This window comes from Octopus sinensis, linkage group LG2 (assembly GCF_006345805.1).
Source record: "Octopus sinensis linkage group LG2, ASM634580v1, whole genome shotgun sequence".
In the NCBI taxonomy this organism is placed as follows: domain Eukaryota; kingdom Metazoa; phylum Mollusca; class Cephalopoda; order Octopoda; family Octopodidae; genus Octopus; species Octopus sinensis.
The window spans coordinates 6153326-6179495 of record NC_042998.1 but is presented as its reverse complement, the minus strand read 5'-3'; the positions used below and the strand labels follow the sequence as shown (position 1 = coordinate 6179495).

Below are 26170 nucleotides of genomic sequence, written 5' to 3'. Positions count from 1 at the left end.
CTCAGACATTTCTCTGCTGCAAAGATCTTTAAAATTGTGTCTAGAAAACACTGCAGTATCTTCACACATTTCTATAATAATCTTGTTTGTGTGACAGTAACACCATTTTAGGTCTGAAGATAAACTGAATTTTCTTTCATTTAATGAAAAAAGAAATGGAAAAACAGCAAAAGCATATGCATATATATATATGAAGATGCCTCTGTGTCTGAGTAACAGTTTGATCATAGTTTCATAAACTGTATTCTTCTCCCAATTTTCCCTCCTATTAGCTTCCCTCCAGCTTTTCTATTATTTTCCAGAAGATTGCAAATTAAACTCCCCCACACTTTCCATCGATATATTTCTCAGCTCAGCAAGACATGTCTCCATATTAACCAGGATGCTGTGAGAAAAATGTTGAGTCCTACTCATTCTTTTCTTCAAAAACTTAGATGCTTCTAGTTCTTACTTTTTTAGTAAATAAATTAGGATGTGTTACATCTGTTGTGGTATACATATTAGCAAAATTATGTGACAGTTCCCAGGAATGTTCACCTATCTGTACATGGGAGGGTGTTCGTACACACACACACATATACATACATGTGTGTGTGTGTGTGTTTAGGCAAACATTATTTAAAACTGTTTGATTTGGTTCCGTGCTACTTCAAATTTTGTAGGCCCTTAACAGGAGCTCGATTATTTCAAGCTTCCAGAAATATGTTGAATGCCCTTTACTTTTATTTGTCCACTCACTCAAATTTTTATATATATATATATTAGAAGGTTTGGAGATGATGTACAGGTATTTTATATTAGAAGAAATGCGGTATATTACATGTTTGCCTCCTCGACTGGCTTCCGTGCCGGTGGCACGTAAAATGCACCAATACGACCATGGCCGATGCCAGCCTTACCTGGCACCTGTGCAGGTGGCATGTAAAAAACACCCACTACACTCACGGAGTGGTTGGCATTAGGAAGGGCATCCAGCTGTAGAAACATTGCCAGATAAGACTGGAGCCTGGTGCAGCCTTCTGGCTTCCCAGACCCCAGTTGAACCGTCCAACCCATGCTAGCATGGAGAACAGACGTTAAACGATGATGATGATATATATATATATAGTTCAAATTTACCGGAAACAAAAGCAAGTGTATTAGTTTGATGCTCCGGAAGAATGGAAAAGTCTTTGACATTTCAAGCGTACCCTCTGCAAGAGAAAGGACTGAGAGGAAAGAAACATGTAGGGAATAACAATCATCCTCCCATACTTTCTATGTCTTGGACGGACAGTCACTTACCCAGTCAGTTTTTGTTTGGAGTTACTGAACATTCTAGGTCAGCATTTCTCAACTGGTGTTTCCTGGAACCCTAAGATTCGGCAAAAGGTTTCTAGGGGCTCCACAAGAATGAGTGAGACAAGCTAATGCTAATTCCATGATTGTAATATTACTTATACATGCAGAACATTTTATTGGTTGTTGTAATGTAGACATCATCCTAAACCTGTTATGTTATAAAAAAAAATATAACAACTCTTTGTATTGCCTCCATTCAATTTATAAATTGGAACTTAGGCTCAAATTGAGCACTTCAATTCTAGCCTGTTTCTGAGTATTGTTAATATTAACAATCTCTCATCATCATCATCGTCGTTTAACATCCGCTTTCCATGCTAGCATGGGTTGGACGGTTCAACTGGGGTCTGGGAAGCCCGAAGGCTGCACCAGGCCAGTTAGATCTGGCAGTGTTTCTACAGCTGGATGCCCTTCCTGACGCCAACCACTCCGTGAGTGTAGTGGGTGCTTTTTATGTGCCACCGACACAGGTACCAGATGAGGCTGGCGAACGGCCACGCTTGGATGGTGTTTTTTTATGTGCCACAGACACAGGTGCCAGATGAGGTTGGCGAATAGCCACGCTCGGATGGTGTTTTTTATGTGCCACCGGCACGGAGGCCAAGCGAGGCTGGCACGGCCATGATCGGATGGTGTTTGTTACGTGCTTATCTCTATATAAAATAATATAATTTATATATATATATATATTTACAATAAGTGTAGATCGTATACGGATGTGTATATATTTATAAAAAAGAAGTTTGAAAACGCCACTATATAAGATAAATTTTAATTTTCTTAGAAATTTTAAATGTTTCGGTTCTTGAAAAAACGAACCTTATCAAAAATATTTTAAAAAGTTGAGTGTAATAAAAAAGTTCATAATTGTTTCTTACTGGTCTCAACAGAATCCACTTGGTTGTTTTTAGCTGTCTTATGTGTCCAAATGACCAGTGGCTGAAATGGCAGTAGCAGCAGTGACTGCTGGTCATAGTAGTAGTAAACATGGTTGTGGTTGGGGTTGCAGCAGCTCATTGGTTGTAGCAGCTTAGCTGTGGCAGTAGCAGCAGCAGTAGTGGGGGACTGTTGATCATAGTAGTAATAGTAGTGACCATGGTGATCATAGTAATAGTGGCAGCAGTCTTGTGATCGTGGTGGTAGTGGTAGAATTCCATTTTTTCTTTTTGGAAGACCAATGTATTGTTTTAATATTCCTGGCCCAGGGTGTTCAAACTTGGTCCGAATTTTGTAATGAAATAAAGTTCTTTATTTTGGCGTTGAGTGAAGGTTACGCTGTCACTGAATTTGTAAAGTGGGCAAGTTGTGAATTTGGGATTTTTATGTCATCATGGTCAAGTGTCTTCTGTTATAGCCTCAGGATGACCAAATTCTTGAGTGAATCTGGTTGGCAGAAACTAAACAGAAGCTTGTTGTTCATCTGTGTGTGTTATTTCCTCTTTTCCTTGACATCCTGTGATAGTTGTATCACTGTCAAGCAAGTGGTATCCTTCGTTTTTAGTCTTCCTAGATGTGTGTGGTGATGGGAAGGAGTGGCTGTGTGGTAAGTAGCTTGCTAACCAACCACATGGTTCCAGGTTCAGTCCCATTGCGTGGCATCTTGGGCAAGTCTCTTCTGCTATAGCCCTGGGCCAACCAATGCCTTGTGAGTGGATTTGGTAGAGGGAAACTGAAAGAAGCCTGTCGTATATATGTATATATATATGTATATAAATATATATATATATATGTGTGTGTGTGTGTGTATGTGTCTGTGTTTGTCCCCCTAGCATTGCTTGACAACCAATGCTGGTGTGTTTACATCCCCGTCACTTAGCGGTTCGGCAAAAGAGACCGATAGAATAAGTACTGGGCTTACAAAGAATAAGTCCCGGGGTCGATTTGCTCGACTAAAGGTGGTGCTCCAGCATGGCCGCAGTCAAATGACTGAAACAAGTAAAAGAGTACCCAGAAAAAGACAAGCATAAGCGACAGGAAGGGCATTTGGCCATAGAAAATCTGCCTCCACGTGACCTATGCAAGCACGAAACCATGCATGCTAAAATAACGATGATTATACTTTCTCACAAGTGTACATGTATCCATTTGTTTCTAGTCTTGTACCTATACTTGTCACTCAAAAATCTCATAAGTATTTCTGAAAAAACAAACAAAGCCAGCCATTTTTTCTTTTCCTTTTCTGTTTTTTCTCTGTACAAATTGTTTATTTGAAATCTCTATGAAGTTTATTTTTTTTTTGTGATTGGTGGGTGCATGTATTTAAAACTACGAAGGCATAGAAGTGCGTGTAAGTGAAAAGTGTCTATATAAAAGTACATTTATTTAATGGTGATGTTCGCTTTGCTGTTAGCTGCTATGAGAAAAAAAAATGAATAAAAAAAATGTTTAGTGTAGTAACAATCTTGTTGATTGCAACTGCAGGGTCTGCGACGTTAGTTTGAATAATACCTTGTTAAGTTCTGCTATCCCTTTTGGTCACATGTGATAATTTTCTATTCTGTTCTTTTCTGTTTTGGAACTTTTGAAATTTGATTTTCTTTACCTCAGCTTTTAACTTTACTAGATTCTTTAAAAAAGAAGTTTTGTTTCATGCTGTGTGATGCAGTTCTTTGATTATAATTCCATTATATATATATATATATATATATATATATATATGTATGTATACACACATAGATAGGTGTATGTATGTATACACAGACACACATATATATATATACATACACACACACACACATATATATACATACACACACACACACATATATATATATATATATATATATATATATATACACACATACACACACATACATATATATATATATATACAAACATGCATACATATTTTATTTTTATGTATATATATGAATTATAAATATATAAAGATTTTTTTTACTGTTCTTTTTCTTTAACTTTTTGATCATCTTTTATGTAAAATTATTTACATATACATATAAAACACATTATTTAACTTTCTTTGGAAACAAAAAAAACCCCGCATATTTGCTGATTCAGATTCTAGTTTCACTTTCATTTTGACATGTGCACTTACATCTATGAAAACAAACGAATATGTGGAATAACATTGAGTGCAGTTTCAAATGTTATGTTATCTCTGCTCCTTGTTTGTACTAATTTCTTTACATGACAGTCTAGTACAACTATGTAGCTCTTCAATGAAACTTATTGGAGTTTAGGGAGCCAGTGTTGGAGTGGTGACATTCATGTCTTTTCAAGAGCATTAACTGAATAAGTTCAACACACAAAGCAGGAATTAAATTTGGGTCATTGATTTTGTTTTCAAAATGTTTATGACCTCCACTATATTCCCTGCTTATTCCTTTATTGCCAGTACCGCCTGACTGGCCCCCATGCTGGTGGCACGTAAAAGCACCCACTACACTCTCAGAGTGGTTGGCGTTAGGAAGGGCGTCCAGCTGTAGAAACTCTGCCAGATCAAGACTGGAGCCTGGTGCAGCCATCTGGTTCGCCAGCCCTCAGTCAAACCGTCCAACCCATGCTAGCATGGAAAGCGAACGTTAAACTATGATGGCGGTGGTGGCGGCTGCTGCTGTTGCTGTTGTTCTTGTTGTTGATGATGATGATGATGGTGATGATGATTGAATTGCTCACTGATTCATCTAAATTTCTATTGTATTGGCATTAGTTAAGGTGGTGAGCTGGCAGAATCATTAGTACATCCATCATTTTGAATCCGGGTTTTGTCCTCATTAATGGGTGTGGCTGGATCTACCTCAATGCCATAGCAACCACCCTCACACCATCTCACCATGTTGCCCAGTTTTAGGCAACCCTCCCAATCTCCTCCTCCGCCTGTCCCTTCCACATTTTCCTTGCCATGCCAAGCAAAATGCTTTGCAGTATTTTATGCCTGGTTCTTCTGAGTTCAAATTCTGCTTAAGGTGGACTTTGCTTTTCATCCTTTTGGGGTCAGTAGAATAAGTACTGGCTGGGCACTGGGGTCAATGTAATTGTGCAGATATGTGCATACATAAAGATTCAAAATTACAAAGAACATCTCAAATAACCAATCCTAAGTCATTCTCTTTCCAAAACCCAAGAAAATGAATTCAACTCCAGATTTTTTTTGACCAACTTACACACATCTTTATATATAAAAGTGAGGTTGTGTGCTGTCTGTCTCCGACGATTTAGATTCCTAACTACTCCCACATTTTGTGGTGCAGTTTAACCAAAAGCGGGTATCTTATAGTCGTGATTCATATCGAGCCCTTCTGGGTATTAGTGCGCGTCCATGATGAGTCAACGATTTAAAAAAAAATTTACCATCATTTTTTTCCCATTTTTAATGCATTTTTTTGCTATTTTTTGGCTATAACTCTCTAAAAATGCTTATATAGTTATTTCCCTTACAAACCCAAGCAACGCCGGGTGATACTGCTAGTACATATATAAAGGTATACATTTTCTATAAGAAAGGGACAAAAGCACTGAAGGTGCATGGTTTACTGGTTGGGCTCACAATCATGAGGTAGTGAGTTCAATTCCTGACCAGGCTGTGTGTTGTGTTCTTGAGCAAGACACTTTATCCCACATCGGTCTAGTTTATTCATCTGTAGAAATGAGTTGCAACATCACTGGAGTCAAGGTATATCTGTCTTTGCCTTTCCCTTCTCCTGTCTCCACACCCTTTTGTGGAGACAGGAGGCTGGTATGCATGGGCGACTGCCAGTCTCCCAGAAACAACTTTGCCAGGAGTTAGGCCTCAGAACGGATGTTTCTTGGTGCAATCCCATGGTCATTCATGACGAAAGGGGAATTTTACCCTTTGCCCTTATGCAGAGAGGCATTTGTATTTGCCTGCCCCTACAGTTGGTTCATTTAGAACCCTGCAACTCAGTAATTTGTCATAAGTGACTGATTTCCATCATAAGTTCTTTATTTAAGAAATAAGTACTGGAGGCAATATGCATGAGTAAACTCTGCAATGCAATGCTTCAGCATGGCTGCAGTCCAATGACTGAAACCAGTAAACAATAAAAAGGTAACACCACAAAGTTTTCTTTTAACCCTTTAAGCATTCAGATTACTCTGTCAAATATGGTGCTTACTTATTTACATTCATTGGAAATTATCATGCATTAATTATCTCATAACTTCAAGATTTCAATAGTATTATTCTATATTCTTAAAATGACATGGGAGAGTATGTGTGTGTAAGTGACTGGATCTGGTTGATTTGAACATAAAACAGATAGCTTATTTGGGCTGGATATGGCCAGTTTAAATGCTAAAGTGTTAAGCTTAATAATCCAATTAATTCAATTTACAGTATGTACCTTGTATAATGTAAAGCCTTGTGTTTATCTGAGGAAATGAACTCCCAAATTAAAATTGCCAAGTAGATTGTTGTTCATTATGTATGCAGTGTTTAGTGATTTTGTCATCATCATCATCATCATCGTTTAACGTCCGCTTTCCATGCTAGCATGGTTGGATGGTTCGACCGGGGATCTGTGAAGCCAGAAGGCTGCACCAGGCTCCAGTCTTATCTGGCAATGTTTCTACAACTGGATGCCCTTCCTAACGCCAACCACTCCGTGAGTGTAGTGGGTGCTTTTTACGTGCCACCGGCACAGGTGCCAGACAGGGCTGGCAAACGGCCACGGTCGGATGGTGCTTTTTATGTGCCACCGGCACGGGGGCCAGGCGAGACTGGCAACAGCCACTCCTATAACACTTAAAACAAAACATTAACAGCATCAAACTCACTGACCTGGGGGAGGGCCTAGAAAGGATATGGGCAAATCCCTTTCCCCTAGACACAGCAAGTTTTAAAAGAAAAAGAGGACCTCAGATGACTTTTACTATCACATGTATAACAACTGGGTCTTCTGCCATCCCATTCATCTCTTTTCTTATCACACTTGTGATAAGAAAAGAGATAAATGTATAATGTATAATGTAAAGCCTTGTATTTATCTGAGGAAATGAACTCTCAAATTAAACTTGCCAAGTAGATTGTTGTTCATTATGTATGCAGTGTTTAGTGATTTCGTGTGGATCCCAAACTTTTCTCTTCGTCTTAATTTGTTTTAAAACATTTTGATTGATATCTTCATTGATATAAGTTATTTAGTAATGATCAGAGATGACACTAGGAAAGGGTATCACAAAGAAGACTAAGATAAAAGATGACAGCTCGAAAATTAAGCCATTAATACGTAACTGTAGGTTTTGACTTGTGTTGTATAAAATAATTAGTACCCTGATAGAAGTCAGATTTCTCTTTTCTGTTGTTACGCAACATTTTTAGTTCCTTTTAGTGACATTTTTGATACTGTGGATAATTTTATAGGTCTTTGTGACTTTTCTGATTATCATCAGCTCTGAATTCAGGAAAAGTGAAACACATCATCCAAGTCCTTATTGGAGTAGCATGGACAGTGCTGGATTAACCATTAAGCAAAATAAGCACGTGCTTAGGGTATCAAGGGAAGAAGGGGGCACCATAGAAATGGTAAATAATTCACAGCCCCAAAAAATAAACTCACTTTAAACTTGCTAAAGTAATTTTCGGTATGCCTTTATCTCTACTAAGTATAGATGCAGATGTGTTACCTACGATTAATTTTGAGGATCTGATCAAAGACTTTGCTATTCAAGAAAGTAGGAGGAAACTACAGTCTGATCTGGCAGAGTTTCTACAGCTGGATGCCCTCCTTCCTAACACCAACCACTCCGTGAGTGTAGTGGGTGCTTTTTCCGTGCCACTGGCACAGGGGCCAGAGGAGGCTGGCAACGTCCACGATTGGTTGGTCCTTTTTACGTGCCACTGGCATGGATGCCAGTCAAGGCGGCGCTGGCATTGGCCACGTTCAGATGGTGTTTTTTATGTTCCACCAGCACGGGTATCACAACAACAATTTCCATTGATTTTGATGTTGATGTACTTCATATATATATATATATAGATAGATAGATAGATATATATATATATATATAGATATATATATATAGATAGATAGATATATCTATATAGATAGATAGATATACGTATATGTTGTATACACACATGAACCCACAAACACACATATGTATAATATACATAGAGATACATATTTTTATATATATGTATATATACCCGTGTATATGTAAGCACACATACATATATATATATATATGTCTTAAAAAGTGAGGGGAATGTTGTAGAGGACTGAGAGAGTGAGAGAAATAAAAGCAAGGTGTGTGAAGTGATTGAAGCTTTTCATTTCATGAAAGTGAGTTGTTTCAGTGTAGACTGGATTAATGAAGATAAGAGTTTGAAGAGACAGCTTCAAGGTTTTGTCTGAAATCTTTCTTTGTGAACCCAGCCGAACCACATAAGAAAGCTATATAAATTTCCATAACTTGATATCGAGGATTATCGAATCCCCCCCCCCAATAACAATGAGATTTACACTATAAATTAACATTTTTTAAATATTTTATTTATTTATTTTTCGATTCGTTTATTTTGTTAGTCAGTCGATTGAGTCAATTATGATGTAAATAATCACCACCCAAAGGCAGCTACCAACCATAATTTTAATTGTATATTTTTTTCATTTTGTTTTGGACAAAAGAAGTGTTGTTTCCAAAACTCAAGTACAATTTAAAAACATTAATGGGAATATTGATTTTGTTTCTTCTTTGTTTTATATTTTCCTAAAGTGCATTGATGTAAATTAATCAGATGTCCATGAAGATTAAGAAGAAAAATAAAGGGGGATAGCATCTAAAGTTCATTGGACATATTTTCATCATAGGTGCAGGAGTGGCTGTGTGGTAAGTAGCTTGCTAACCAACCACATGGTTCCGGGTTCAGTCCCACTGCGTGGCATCTTAGGCAAGTGTCTTCTGCTATAGCCCCGGGCCGACCAATGCCTTGTGAGTGGATTTGGTAGACGGAAACTGAAAGAAGCCTGTCGTATATATGTATATATATATATGTATGTATGTATGTGTGTGTTTGTGTGTCTGTGTCTGTCCCCCTAGCATTGCTTGACAACCAATGCTTGTGTGTTTACGTCCCCGTCACTTAGCAGTTTGGCAAAAGAGGCCAATAGAATAAGTACTGGGCTTACAAAGAATAATTCCCGGGGTTGATTTGCTTGACTAAAGTCGGTGCCCCAGCATGGCCACAGTCAAATGACTGAAACAAGTAAAAGAGTAAAAGAGAGTAAGTATTTCTTTCCTGACTACATTTTCATTTATGAACTGAAAAATCAGATTGTGTGACATTCCTTTATATAAAGAAATATAAAACAAAGGGTTTAATATTTGTAGTGTTAGTAATAGGGAGTAAAATATATTTTGCATATAACTGAATTATTATTGCTAGTTGTTTTGTTTAAAAAGTGTTTGACTTATCACATTTATTTTTCTCTATTTATATGCCTAACAGATGAGGTAGCTTTGTGAGTGTTCATAATTTCTCTTACTCTTTTACTTGTTTCAGTCATTTGACTGCGGCCATGCTGGAGCACCGCCTTTAGTCAAGCAAATTGACCCCAGGACTTATTCTTTGTAAGCCTAGTACTTATTCTATCAGTCTCTTTTGCCTAACAGCTAAGTTATGGGGATGTAAACACACCAGCATCGGTTATCAAGTCATGTTGGGGACGACAAACACAGACACACAAACGCGTATATATATATATATATATATATACACACACATATATATATGACAGGCTTCTTTCAGTTTCCGTCTACCAAATCCACTCACAAAGCATTGGTCGGCCTGAGGTTATCATAGAAGACACTTGCCCAAGGTGCCACGCAGTGGGACTGAACCCAGAGCCATGTGGTTGGTAAGCAAGCTACTTACCACACAGCCACTCCTGCGCCTATTTTGTCTTTTCTTTTTTATCTTTTTTTTGCTTTTAATAGATAGTATGACACATTGCTAAAACTGATATATAGTTATTATGGCAACTTGGTTCACGTAAAATATTTGCCTTAACATATATTTTCTATATTTATAAAACTGACATAACGTACTTTTGTAGGTGTTCAAAAGTTATTGACATTTTTGTTGTTAATAGAGAGTTAAGAGCAGCCAAGTACCACTCAGAATCTTATGATATAACTGGATTGTTATGGCAAGCTCGTCCACTTAGATTATTTGCTCTTATAGCTTCTATACTTATGAAGCTGACATAATATACCTTTCTAGGTGTCTTTTTATTTTCACTAGATAGCTGTTAGTTTTTTTTGGGTTTTTTAAGGACAGTTGGTAGCAGCCCTGCACAATTTTGATGCTGATGGTGTGGCAGTGTTTTCTAGGGTTTTTCTATCAATTTTAATAAAGAGTTATGGGCTGAATTCACTGTTGAGTTATTCTAAGAAAATTATCTCTCCTCAGCAATAAATACCATCTGTGGGGTTGTTGGTGTTAGGAAGAGCATCCAGCCATACCAAAACAGACACAAAAGTCTGGTGCAGTTTTCTGCCTGGCAAGATCCTGTCAAACTCTTCAACCCATGCCAGCATGGAAGGCAGACATTAAACAATGATGATGAAGATCTGAACTCATGTATACAAACACGAGTCAAAATCTTAGCCTCATTGCTAGCTTGTCACAACCCCTTTAGTAGCCGTTCAAGAATTTGGACCTGGAGATCTCCATTTCCAGCGACTTTGAGGGCCACCTCCCAGTGGTGTTGGGCTATCGTAGAAGACACTTCCTCAAAGTGCCACGCAGTGGGACTGAACCCAGAGCCATGTGGTTGGTAAGCCCTCGACTACAACAAGACGACCAAAGTTGTTTTTTTTTCCCAAGGTCTGGGGTCTCCCGCCCCTAAGCCTCAGACTATCACCTTATCACCCCCATCTCGTTGCTTAACAACAGCAACACACCCTTTAGTATTTAAACTGGTCATATCCAGCCCAAATATTCTACCTTGTGTATATTAAAATTGACCACGGCTGGTGTCTCACAACAACCCAGCACTGTCATTTTAAAAATAAATCATTAGAACATCAAAATCTCAAAGCTTCAAGATAATACAAGATTAATTCAAACGAATCTAAATAAATAAGCATTACATTTGACAAAGTAATCTGAATGTTAAAAGTTTAAGATTTAACATACTCAACACCAATTTTCAATTCAAACTGTGATATTTGACCTTCCAAAACTCTCTTATTTTCCTTCATAGCAATGCAATTTGTCTGTCAGGTAATACAGAACTTTAATATTAACATCTAAACAGTGTGTCTCATGGACATATAGGGGGGAACTATGTGATGTTTTGTGATATAACCATTATTTTAGAGTAGTTGTTTAAATTAGGAAATGTTATTGATTTCTCTGTTAATAAACCCAGCCAATACAGAATGGTTTTGTTTTTATTTCTGTGGAATTTTTTTCTGAGTATTTTGTAATTTTCTATTTATATATGAACGCTATTCTACGTTATTCAGTAAAATGTTTCTGCTTTCAAATGCATACACAGGAAATATGAATTTAGAAGCCTGATCAGAATCTGATGATAAATCATTTTATAATCCATAATTTCAAATAGTTCTAGTGAAAAGCATTTCATAAATTTGTTATGATGTTTAACGTTCACTATTTCATTGATTAATCCTGTATATCATCCATTCTGATAGAAGTGGGAATGTAAAACCTTACTTCTCTACATTTCATTTTGAATGGTGTTGAAGGGAGGAAACAACATCTTGTATCCCTTGAATATTTGTTTGTATTGTGAGAGAAAAATTAATTCAGTATTACACTATGTACTGTGAGGGTTGCTTTTGAAGGATCATGTAAAGGATTACAATATTTTAATTTATTTGTCTAAGTATTTTACATTGTGTTTGTAATGGCATGCATTTTTTATGAATTTGAACAAGAATGAGTAGTATTTCTGACCCTTTGGCATTTTAACCAGTCATATTTTACGGTGGCATGTAAAAAGCACCCACTACACTCACGGAGTGGTTGGCGTTAGGAAGGGCATCCAGCCATAGAAACATTGCCAGATCAGACTGGGCCTGGTGCAGCCTTCGGGCTTCCCAGACCCCAGTTGAACTGTCCAACCCATGCTAGCATGGAAAGCGGACGCTAAATGATGATGATGATATCTGACCCAAATATTCTAGCATTTTTATGTCAAAAAGGACAAGATCCAGCCTCTCACACCTGCCCTACACTGTCATCCTTAAAAATAAACAATCAGATTATCAAAATCTCACAGTGGCAGAATAATGTATGGTTTGGCAAAATTATGGTTTCAAATTTTGCCACAAGGGCAGCAGTTTGGGGGAGGAGTTTAGTTGGTTACATCAGCCGCAGTGTTTAACTGGTACTTATTTTATCGACCCTGACAGGATGAAAGGCAAAGTCAGCCTTGGTGGAATCTGAACTCAGAATGTAAAGACGGACAAAATACCGCCAAGCATTTTGCCTGATGTGATAACAATTCCGCCATTTTCTCACCTAATGCAAAATTTTATGAATAAGTATGCATTACATTTGACAGGTGTAATTTTTAAAATGTAATTAATCAAAATTATTAAAATTACCCTTGCAAATTTGCTGTTTTGTGACTGCTACACTCAACTTACCTTAATTCTTTTGCATACCTTTTCCTCTGTGTATTTATGTGTGCGTTTGTGGGTTTTCTCATGGAAAGACTAAGAATTTTAATACAGGTAATATTAAATAGACATTTCATGATATCATCTGAAACCTTTTCATAAGAAACAAACATGACCACATATTAAACCATATGAGTTTCCATAATTAAATTTCTTGAGTAATCCAATTGAATTTTATTAATAACAATTGATAACTAATCATGAGATTAAATTATTATGATGATTGGTTTTTTTTTTATAGTTATAAATTTGTGCTTATCTTCATCTAATTTATGAAATTAAATTCTCTAATAATTTTATGCAAATTTTTGAGAGTTAGGATTATGTATATAGGCATGATTTAGAAGCTTCCATGCCGGTGGCACGTAAAATACACCAATCCGACCGTGGCCGTTGCCAGCCTCGCCTGGCACCTGTGCAGGTGGCACGTAAAAAGCACCCACTACACTCACGGAGTGGTTGGCGTTAGGAAGGGCATCCAGCCGTAGAAACATTGCCAGATAAGACTGGAGCCTGGTGCAGCCTTCTGGCTTCTCAGATCCCCGGTCGAACCGTCCAACCCATGCTAGCATGGAGAACGGACGCTAAACGATGATGATGATGATGATGATGATGATGATGACTTCATGGTTTCTATAGTATGTGGTCCTAGATTATTTATCTTTTACTTGTGTTTCAATCATTGGACAGCAGCAGTACTGAGGCATTTACCTTGAAAAGTTAACTCAAACTAATCATCCCCAGTACTTTTTTTGTTTTTAATGTTTGGCTGTACTTATTCTAATGGTCTCTTTTGCTGAACCACCAAGTTATAAGAATGTAAATAAACCAACACCTGTTGACAAGTGGTGGGCGACAAACCAAGGCACACACACATTTATGTCTTCCTGCATTCTTTTACCCACATGCACATACCTGCACCTATTTACTCTTTACTCTTTTACTTGTTTCAGTCATTTGACTGTGGCCATGCTGGAGCACCACCTTTAGTCGAGCAAATTGACCCCAGGGCTCATGTTTTGTAAGCCCAGTACTTATTCTATCGGTCTCTTTTGCCGAACCGCTAAGTTACGGGGACATAAACACACCAGCATCGGCTGTCAAGCAATGCTAGCTGGACAATCACATACACACAAACAAATACACACACATGCACATGTATATACATATATACGACAGGCTTCTTTCAGTTTCCGTCTACCAAATCCACTCACAAGGCATTGGTCGGCCCGGGGCTATAGTAGAAGACAATTGCCCAAGGTACCAGGCAGTGGGACTGAACCCGGAACCATGTGGTTGGTAAGCAAGCTACTTACCACACAGCCACTCCTATGCCTATGAGTGTTTGATGTTTATTTTTTTTTCTTTTTGCTTTTTATCCTTCTGAATTGATAAGCTCTGCATCAGCCCACGTAACAACAGATTGTTTTAAACGTTGAAACATGTAAAGGAATAGAATATGAAAATCACATTGAAACTTGATCAGAGAAGATTTACAAATACCGCTAATAGTGTAACTGTCAAGAATTTTGCAATTTTCATCTCTGATAATAGAAAACTATTTACAAAACTCAGGTAGAAACTTTAGTGTCTATTGTAAGTAGATCAATTGGGTTTAACGACTGTCTTTAGTTACTTCAGGTCTGCACTGAAGTTTATTTTCTGTTAGTTTTTTTAAAAAAAGAAAATTTTCCCTCTATTTGACTGTCTAATCCACCAATGACCATCCAATCAGATAAAAGAAATTTATCAGAAATGTTGTTGATAATTGACAGTCGTTCCTATGTCTTTATATCATAGAATCTCCAAACCTGCCATAAAGAACCATCTTATTCGTTTCATCTTTTGTTTAGTCTCCAACATACTTAGTCTCAAGCAATTGAAGCTTAATTGAAACCTTTCCAATATTTCTTTAATTTTATTCAACTGCTTACTATACTTGTTAGCAGGTAGATTCTAACACATTCCAAACAATTACTTGCGATGTAGCCTTTGTTATTTGGTTTTATCTTGTCCATTGTCTGTTTTCGACTATATCTAATTATTGTGTTAGCAATTTTAAGAACATATTTCCCCTTTATTCTATAGTTTACATATTCAGCGATGACCTGGATTTATTCCTTTTCACACAACCCACTTGAAACTGACTTTGGCTCTGTGAACCGGATTTCATTCTAAAGTGATCTAAATCCAATCAAAATTTTGCGTTGATTTATGTTCCAAGCAGATTAATAATGGCAATGTTATTTTAGTAATTTCTTAAATATTTTCAAAATCATTTGTAACAGAAATAATATATTTTAACAGAAATCTGGTAACAAAAGTGTTAAATGTTCAAGAAATACAGCTCCATTCCATTCAGGGCCTTTAGATTTTATTTTCATTCTTGCATCAATTTTAATTAAATTCTTTATTGCCCACAAGGGGCTAAACATAGAGGGGGCAAGCAATGACAGACAAAGGGACTAAGTCGATTACATCGACCTCCAGTGCATAACTGGTACTTAATTTATCAACCCTGAAAGGATGAAAGGTAAAGTCGACCTCGGCGGAATTTGAACTCAGAACATAGCGGCAGACGAAATACCACTAAGCATTTCGCCTGGCGTGCTAACCATTCTGCCAGCTTGCCGCCTTGCATCAATAATAATGTTTGTCAGTTTGATTGATAAAATAGAAGACATCTCATACAGATTGTTTTGATTTTATGTAATTTTCTTCTAGACAGATTACTAGAGTATTATAGCTTATATTTTGTTTTAGTTTTGTTGAAACATTAGACACCTCTCACTTGCACATGTTGCCTTACTATTTCAGCATAAGGAAAGGAGAGAATGCACAGCTATACACTCTTTTACTCTTTTACTTGTTTCAATCATTTGACTGCAGCCATGCTGGAGCACCGCCTTTAGTCGAAGAAATCAACCCCGGTACTTATTCTTTGTAAACCAAGTACTTATTCTATCGGTCTCTTTTGCCGAACTGCTAAGTTACGGGGACGTAAACACACCAGCATTGGTTGTCAAGCGATGTTGGTGGGGACAAACACAGACACACAAACACATACATATACATGCCTCCTCTCTCCCTCTCATCATTCTTTTCGTTAATAAGCATATTTCCTTCTGCTATACGTTACTCTTAATATTATGTAGACTCAGATGATTTTTTCCCCTACTATACACAAGTGACTGTTTCAAAATTTGTGCTTATTCAATGCATCTTTGAAAGGGTTAAATTTTAACTAACAATTTAAGGAGAGAAGGAAAAAAAAAATTGCACTTCTGAATGGATTGAGCGAACTTGTAATGACCTAAACATCACAAGAAAATTCCAATCTACCATCTAAACGATTCTCTTTATTCCAAATTCTTTTCATTAAATATCTTTTTTCTAGCATTAAACTCACTTAATATTTCAGTGTAGGGGTGGAAAACCCACCAAATCTTTTAAAATACAGCATCAGATAAGGTCTTCTTCCTTTGTGTAAGGCACAAGCTTCTTTAATCAGAAAGAATAATGGAAAAGAAAATACTTTTTAAATATAAAATTGAAGTTTAACCTGTTGAGGAAGATAATTTGAAATAGTCAGATGTGGATGGTAGGAAAAGGGACTTCAGTGCTGTACAAATATAATTAAACGATTCGTTCAACAGGTTAAGAGAAACATTTATCTAGAACAATATTATGATTAAGAGAAAAGTAAGAGCTTCCACGGTGAATAATATAAATAATTGTTCCTGATTTAGGTACAAAGCAAACAAATTTGAAGGAATAAGGGTTAATTGATAGTGAGCATTCCAGTACTTGACTGATAATTTTTGTTATTGACCCCAGAATGATGACTACAACAGAATTTGAACTCAAAGTGCAAAGAGCTGAAATAATTACCTCAAGGAATTTTTTTTTTTTTTTAATGTTCTAATGAAGTTGCCAGCTCGTTGTCCTAAAATATTGTTTGTAATTTATGTACAATGCCAGTAGTTCATGAGGTGGGATTCTTTTAAATCGATCCTGGGTACTTGACTGGTTGTGTATTGTATCAAATCTGAGGAATGAAGGGCTAAGTTGACCTCGGAAGGATTTGAATTTCGAATGTTTAACTCTGGAACAAATACGCAAATACATCAATCTGTACCATGAGATCAAAAGAACCCATTGTGTATGCTATAGACGTTTTCTGCAATCTGATTGGAGTACAAGATAGCAACGATCTACAGATTAGCTACTGAAAGTAAGCTGAAGAGGAGTGCATTATGCTTATACCAAAAATATTTGGGATTTCCTTTGATAATAGTTTGCTGGTGAACAAAATCTAAGCATTATTATCAACAATGACCTTCATCAGAGTGACCCCATTTCTGGAACTGTTGAAACCGATGAAGGTGTCTTAGCGTCAGTCAGTAAGAGAGATGTTATGTCTGATGCAGGCTTGCTAACTGTTTAAGCTATAGTATATCCACATAGTTTGTATTCCCAGTTCAAATTCCCATTTTGTCCAGCATATCAATCAACTGGATGCTCATCAGAGATGTGCTTCCAAATGAATATTCTCTATTAGTCACAATTTCTTGAGAATCTTGCTTCTCTGGGGATCAACACCAAAGCATCTGATTTAGTAGAATCTGCAAGAGTATCCGCAATCTTTGCAACAACAACTATAACTACTACATTTTTGAATTTAATATCTTTACTCTTTATGGGAATGTGTATAATATCTAAAAAAATATTACACAATCAAGACTATTGAAAAGGTTGCAAGATGTAGCCAAAATTTTAGGAAAATAAAAAAAATAAGAAATAAGTGGAAATTTTACCGGTGAGTGTGTTAAATAATAAGGCACTAAAAGAGAATGACTCTCCCCAGACACAACAGAATATGCTTCAACACACGAACGCATATAAAGAATCTTGCAAACCAAATCCAAAAACGAAATATGACTTAAAAGATTTAGCAGCATTTGTTCATCTTCAGAATTGAGTTGATTCAACTTTTGGTAGGATTCACCTCAGTTGGGTTAACCCATCTCCAATTGTTTGGACTTTCAGTGATAACACAAGTTTACATGTGATGACCAGTCACATGCATACATACATTGGGGTAGCATGATCCATAACAGCACATCTTGCTGTCGATTGTTGACCAAATCACTGCCGATTATCAAAGCAAATGTAGCCTGGATTTGAAGCAAGTTTTAGAGACATGCTTTAGCGAAAGCTAAGGGTTGCCTCACTCCCAGTGCTCTTCCAGCACACCGGACTCCAACCTGGAATTTCTGATGTCCTGTGCTATTGGTAGATAGTTGTTGAACTAGACCAGGTTCAACCATCCTTTTGGCAGGTCTTGCTTTCAGTCCTGCTGGGTTTCTAGCAACCCTCACTAGGCAAGCTTTGTTGAGTGCTGGTTTAGTCACCAATGACTCAACAATGCAACAGGTTGCACCGGATTCCATTTTACCAATAGCACACATAAGAGAGCTCAACAAGTGACCTGACACTACTCAGAATTGCCCATGCGTAGTACAATCTCCCACTTGCGCAAGTTGCTTTGTTGGCAAGGCACTGTATCCTTCAAAGATGCCATGCTTCCTGGAATTTACCAACATTACTCCTGACTTCTCTATGCACACTTAGTCTTTTATTTTCACCTTTACTTTCCCTTTCTTGTTCTTCTTGTGATTTATCCTGAGTACTTTTAGCCAACATTGTCATCTTTGTTTACTTAACTTATTGTTGCTTTCTCTCACGTTTTTTGCAACAAGCTCATCATCATCATCATTATTATCATCATCATCATCACCATCATTCCAATGATATAAAAAATTGCTGATCCATTGCCTGTCCAGTGATGAACTGGTACTTATTTTATTGACCCCTGAACGGATAAGTTCACCTCGGTGGAATTTGAACGTTAAAACAGACAAAATTTTGCTAAGCATTTTGCCTGGCATGTTAAGGATTCCGCTAGCTCACTGCCTTAATAAGATATGAAATATTAAGAATGGGCAATATGGCAATGTAATTCCAGTTTATACTGTAATATTTCCTAATTTTGAAAAGCTGATTGTGTTGCTTCAAGAAGGTATTAAAGTAATTGTTTATTTCAGGTTTATTTGGCAATGGTATTATTTTCTGTCTGTATAAAATACTTTAGTTATCAGGTATTAGAATTTCATTTGAAATATGAAAACGGAATTAACATCTTTTTTTAATATAGAAAATCAAGAAAAATTTTTAAATTCTATAGTTGTCAAGTGACATTTTTTTTTTTTTTTCATAAAACTCTAAATACGAAAATATTTCCTGATAACAGTTTCAAGTTCGAAAACATTATTTTAAAGAAGAAACGTCTGGAATGATATGAAATCAGCCTAAATTTAATTATCTGTTCATATAAATATACAGAATCACTAAAAATGTCATTCAGTATTTGGAATGTTGTTGTCATTACTGAATTTTCTTTTTTTAGTCATAACTTTTATAGCTTTTGGAATAAACACATTGCTACAACAAAAAAAAAAATAAAAGAATGGGGATTATAGTATTGCTTGTTCACTCAAACAAGATAAAAATTCAAGGTACCTGAGTAGAATATTTTTGATAGAATAAAATGGTGGCGCGAAAAAAGAAAAAAAGACCTACAAAAACTAATAACAATTTGTATTGTTACATACAATGTTTCACCTAAACTACTCTATTTTAAAAAAATAATAATAATAAATGGACTTTTAAAGCAAGATTTGAAGAAAGCCAATAGCCTCTACAACACAATGCAAAAAGAATAAAAAAAAGATGATGAATATATTCAAACTTCCAGTTTATCTGTATTGCTTCTACTAAGCAACATCCACTAGAAGTTTATTCTCCTTGGCTGTATGAGTTCTTACTTGTGTTGTCAGGTAGTATCTATGCCTATCAGCCAATCATGAAAACTATATAGTTATAACTAGAAATCTTCTGAGACTCCAAGGATGGAATTTCGACTGCTCAAAACATCTTGGGAACATTTCATCATCATCATCATCATCGTCGTCATCTCCACTTTTCCATGCCTGCATGGATTGAATGGAGTTTATTTCAGGCAGATTTTCTCCTGTAGGTGGTGAGCTGGCAAAAATGTTAGCACGCCGGGCGAAATGCTTAGCAGTATTTCGTCTGCTGTTACGTTCTGAGTTCAAATTCTGCGGAGGTCGACTTTGCCTTTCATCCTTTCAGGGTCGATAAATTAAGTACCAGTTATGTACTGGGGTCGATGTAATTGGCTTAATCCCTTTGTCTGTCCTTGTTTGTCCCCTCTGTGTTTAGCTCCTTGTGGGCAATAAAGAAATGAAATTTTTCTCTTGTTGGATGCCCTTACTATCAACAACCCCTCACCTATTTACAAGTAAGTTTCATTATTTCCTAAGAGTCAAATTTGACCATGTTGGTACTTGAACTCAAAAACGCAAGGACATACAAAATATGTATGTACTTTATGTGTGTGCTCAAGAGGTAGCTCAAAATTATACCTCAGTCTCTTAACCCTTTTAGCATTTAAATTGGCCATATCCAGCCTAAAATATTCTACTTGTTTTACATGCAAACTGACTAAATCCAGCCTCTTACACCTATCCTACAATGTCATCGTTAAACTAAACAGGCACATCACTGGAATGCTTGTTTAATTAAAAACAATGTGAATCAATAAGGATCACACTCGACAAAGGGATCCGAATACTAAAGGGTTAAGGAAAGAATGCTTTGCTGCAATATAACCCCTGATATAGAATGACTGCAGGTGGTGGTCATTAGTGGAACATCTTAGATCAGAGTTCTGCTAAATTAGAACTGACCTGGGGTTAAATAACAACTGTATTGTGTCTGCTTGTGGGTGTCTGTAGGTGGGGTGAGGTAGGGCAACCAGCTGTAGAAACCATGGCAAAGCTAACACTGAAGCTCAGCGTGGCCCTTTCAATTGCCATATATTGTCAAACCATTCAACCCATGCCAGAATGGGAAAGTGTTAGATAATGGTGATGATGATGATGAGGATGAGGTGATGTATATATGTACATGTATGCATATGTGTGTGTGTGTGTGCGTATATATGCATGTGTGTGTTTGTTTTATATATATCTTTGTATATATATATGTATGTATATAGGTATGTATGTATGTATGTATGTATGTATATATGTATATATATGTGTGTGTATGTATGTATATATATATGCATATATATATGTATGCATATATATATGTATGCATATTATATATATATATATGTATATATAATATGTATATATGTATATATATATATATGTATTATATATATATGTATAATATGTATATATATATAATGCATGTATATATATATATGGTATATATATATGCATGTATATATATATGTATATATATATGCATGTTATATATATATATATATATATATATGCATGTATATATATATAAATGTATATATATATATATAAATGTATAACAGGGACAGGTGTGTGCATGTGTTTATATATATACACACACACACATATACATATGTACATGCACACATAAACACACACACGCACACACACCTGTCCCTGTTGGTGTCCCCTCTGTATTTTGTTATTATCTTCTGAACTGATTTGTGTCTGATGTGTGGAGACAGTCCTCAAAGCTATAATTAATGGCTACTATAATGAATACTTGATGATTTAAAGTTCAAAATGTCTCGCTCTTAACACCTGCCAGGGTCTGACAATCTCTAATGATACATTATGGGGAAATTTCTTGCATTTATTGTAACCAAATTGTATGGAGGTGGGTGGCGGCAGAAAAAAGAGAAAAAAAAAGCTGAGGTTTTTTTTTTTTTGTTCCCCCTCCCTGGTGAGGAACCATTTCTCAGTCTTAAACAGATTCTAACACTTACAAATTGAAAATCCTCCATACAATTCTGTTTTACTTTTACACAAATCATTCACATAGGCGCAGGAGTGGCTGTGTGGTAAGTAGCTTGCTAACCAACCACATGGTTCCGGGTACAGTCCCACTGCATGGCACCTTGGGCAAGTGTCTTCTGCTATAGCCCCGGGCCGACCAATGCCTTGTGAGTGGATTTGGTAAAAGGAAACTTTATATATATGTATATATATATATGCGTGTGTGTATATGTTTGTCCCCCTAGCATTGCTTGACAACCGATACTGGTGTGTTTACGTCTCCGTCACTTAGCGGTTCGGCAAAAGAGACCGATAGAATAAGTACTGGGCTTACAAAGAATAAGTCCCAGGGTCGATTTGCTCGACTAAAGTTGGTGCTCCAGCATGGCCGCAGTCAAACGACTGGAACAAGTAAAAGAGTAAAAAGAGTAATATCTGCATACATATTTCATTGCGTCAGTACAAAAGTCATTTGTCAGTTCACTGACACAAACATAAGAATGCACGTGTGCATGCATGCGCACTCACATGCAGATTTACAGTCATTTCTCTGTTTCGGTTCAATCCATTTCTCTCTCTCTTTTACTTGTTTCAGTCATTTGACTGCGGCCATGCTGGAGCACCGCCTTTAGTCGAGCAAATTGACCCCGGGATTTATTCTTTGTTAGCCCAGTACTTATTCTATCGGTCTCTTTTGCCGAACCGCTAAGTGATGGGTACGTAAACACACCAGCATCGGTTTTCAAGCAATGCTAGGGGGACAAACACAGACACATAAACATATGCATACACATACATACATATATATACATATATACGACAGGCTTCTTTCAGTTTCCGTCTACCAAATCCACTCACAAGGCATTGGTCGGCCCGGGGCTATAGCAGAAGACACTTGTCCAAGGTTCCAGCGCAGTGGGACTGAACCCGGAACCATGTAGTTGGTTAGCAAGCTACTTACCACACAGCCACTCCTGCGCCTATGTCTCTCTCTCAGTATTTTTCCTTATATTTTTATAAACACTGTATCTCATCCTCTCTCTCTTCCATGATATTCCTCTCGTATTTCTATATCCTCATCATTACTGCCACCACCACCACCACTAATACTACCTCTATTATATTTCCATATTCTGTCACCATTCTTCATTGCATCTGTTAAAAGTTAAACACTCGTCACACTAACTCCGCCCAGCCAATGACCCCCCCCATCCCCTGCCACTACCAGACTAGCAACAGGTCCTTTAGAAATCTAGAGAGGATCACTCTCTCTCTCTCACCTTGTGATCTCATAGGTTAGCATGAGAAAATCAATGGGGAGGAGCTAGTGTATGAAAACTGATCAAGCTTATACTTACCTTGAAAGATAACCCTCTAAGCCTTTTCTGCCTCAAGCTGCTTAAACCAGCCTCTGTTTATTTGAAAAAAATTTATTTTAGAATCTAAATTCAGATGATGAGTCTTAAAAGATTATATTTGATTTCAGTAGGTAAGAACCATTTGTGGCCGTTGCCAGCACCGCTTGACTGGCCTCCATGCCCATGGCACGTAAAAAGCACCATCCGTCCCTGGCCGTTTGCCAGCCTCGTCTGGCACCTGTGCCGGTGGCACGTAAAAAGCACCCACTACACTCATGGAGTGGTTGGCGTTAGGAAGGGCATCCAGCTGTAGAAACACTGCCAGATCAGACTGGGCCTGGTGCAGCCTTCTGGCTTCCCAGATTCCAGTTGAACCGTCCAACCCATGCTAGCATGGAAAACGTACGTTAAATGATGATGATGATGATTACTTGAGTGAAAAAGTTGGTGTGTTGGCTGAACAGTTGGTACGCTGGACTAAAATCTAAACAGCATTTTGTATGTCTTTCTTACGTTTTGAGTTCAAATTTGCCTCTTGTCCTTTTTGAGATCGAAGAATGAAGTACCAGTTAAGCATTGGGGTTGATGTTATTGATTGGCACCTTCCTCCAAAATTCCTGGCCTTGTGCATATAGAAGAAATGATTATTACTAAATTGGTTACTAAACTGAAAAGGAAAGCAATGGACTGGTAGAATTGTGAGTTGGATAAAATGCTTTACTCTTTTACTTGTTTCAGTCATTTGGCTGTTGCCATGCTGGAACACCACCTTTAGTCGAGCAAATCGACCCCAGGACTTATTCTTTGTAAGCCTAGTACTTGTTCGATTGGTCTCTTTTGCTGAACCGCTAAGTTACGGGGACATAAACACACCAGCGTCGGTTGTCAGGCAATGTTGGGAGGGGGGGCAAACACAAACGCACACACACACACACACATATATATACATATACACGACGGGCTTCTTTCAGTTTCTATCTACCAAATCCACTCACAAGGCTTTGGTTGGCCCGAGGCTATAGTAGAAGACACTTGCCGAAGATGCCATGCAGTGGGACTGAACCCGGAACCATGTAGTTGGTAAGAAAGCTACTTACCACACAGCCATTCCTGCACCTACAGAAGAAACAAACAACCTTAATCAATTTTCAAACATTAGGTTCTCATCAAAGGCATCTTCTTAGTGATTCTTAGTGAAATTTCTTGAGGTTCTTTATGACCTGTGTTCCAATCCTGTCCAAGTTGGCTTTGCCTTTCATCCTTCTGGGGTCTGTAAAATAAGTACCATTTGAACACTGGAGTCAGTGTAATGAAAACAACCCTTCCTTTAAAATAATTTCTTTTTTGCCAAATTTTTAAACAATTATTCCTAACTTGGAAATGGTCATGAGCTGGGAAAATTGAGAATGTCTCAGAGAAAATGCTTAGTATCATTTCTTCTGGTTCTTTACATTCTGAGTTCAAATACCATCACCGTCACCTTTGCTTTTCAGCTTTTGGATTTGATAAAATCAAAGTACCAGTCACATACTGCAGTCAATGTAGTCAATTCACTCCTACAATTGCTTGCCTTGTTCTAAAATTAGGAAGTATTGTTACTGAATTGAAAGTTAGTTAATTCACCAAATCTCTAATAATTCTTAATTACTTTGAAAATTAAAACACACGAGGCAGAATGTATTCTTGCTAGAAATACCATTTCAAGAGGATTTAACCAGTGATGGAAACTATTATCTTTCTTTATTCTTAATATGTTCTTTCATTTTATCATATTCACATAACAAAATATAAAAATTTTGTCAACCAACCATCTACTCCATCTCTCTCTCTCTCTCTCTCTCTCTCTCATATTTTTCACTGAACAATGGATGGCAGTGTGTTTATCTTAATGGAAAACTGTTACTATCGTCTCAATTGAGAAGAAAGAACATTGTTCCTAATATTTCTATTCTTGTGGTCACATGTCTTATTATTATGCATTAATGTAGTTTGTTTGTGTTTGTGTTTTAATGTTTTCATCAGATGAAAAGTTGGCACAGTGTTAAATAATTATTCTTAAACGCTTCCTACTGTTCATTCCATTTCACTTTACTGTTTTAACAACTGTGACAAATGGAAAGCATAACTTTTTCTGAGGAATTCATTGTGAAACTTTCATGAAACTAACAAAGTATACATAGTCGTCACCATCACAAAAGAGTAAAAAGAAAAACGAAAAAGAAATCCAGAAATTATGATGATCCAAATTTTTTGCTTTTTATTTTTTTGTTTTTATTTTCTCTCAGCTTTCCATTAGATTTTCTTTCCTTCTTTTCTTTGTTCTGCCAAATTCTGTGTAGAAATTTGAATTGATAAGTTGTTGTGCGTGTTCACAGATAATGACATCTACTTCCTTTAATCTCTATAGGTTATGGATGAAGCTGATCGTCTCCTGGAAGATAACTTTGGTGAGCAACTGGAAACCATCTTCAATGTGCTACCAGAAAAACGGCAGACACTATTGTTCAGTGCTACATTCACCGAGTCATTATCTGGAGTTATTGAACTATCCAAGAAAAAACCATTTGTCTGGCATTCAGAATCAAGGTAAGAAGACAAAGATCAAATGTTTTCGGATATAATTTTTGTTTTATTTTAGTAATGTTTATTTACAGGCCTATTATCACAAAATTTCTAATGTTCTGTTAATAACACCAATAGTCATTCATATTTTTACTCTGTTACTATCTCTCATATTTGAAAATTTGGGTCGTTGTAGCAGTATTCTTTATCAAAGACTTCCAGCTTTGCTTACCTTCCATAACAAACAATGAAAATAGTCTTTGTAGTCTTGGTAACTCTTCACACGCACACATATATATATATATATATGTTCGTATATGTAAGTATTCGTATGTTGTATTTATATATATATGTATTTAT

General features: G+C 36.8%; 1 protein-coding gene across 2 annotated transcripts in view; it reads left to right on the top strand.

Annotated features, from left to right (window-relative positions):
• Positions 1-26170, top strand: part of LOC115232078 (probable ATP-dependent RNA helicase DDX49) — a 700146-nt gene that overhangs the window by 359010 nt on the left and 314966 nt on the right. For both annotated transcript variants that reach the window (XM_036511346.1, XM_029801952.2), the window contains one exon: positions 25656-25834. In XM_036511346.1, coding sequence (XP_036367239.1) covers positions 25656-25834 — 179 coding nt within the window. The remainder of the gene's footprint in view (positions 1-25655; positions 25835-26170) is intronic.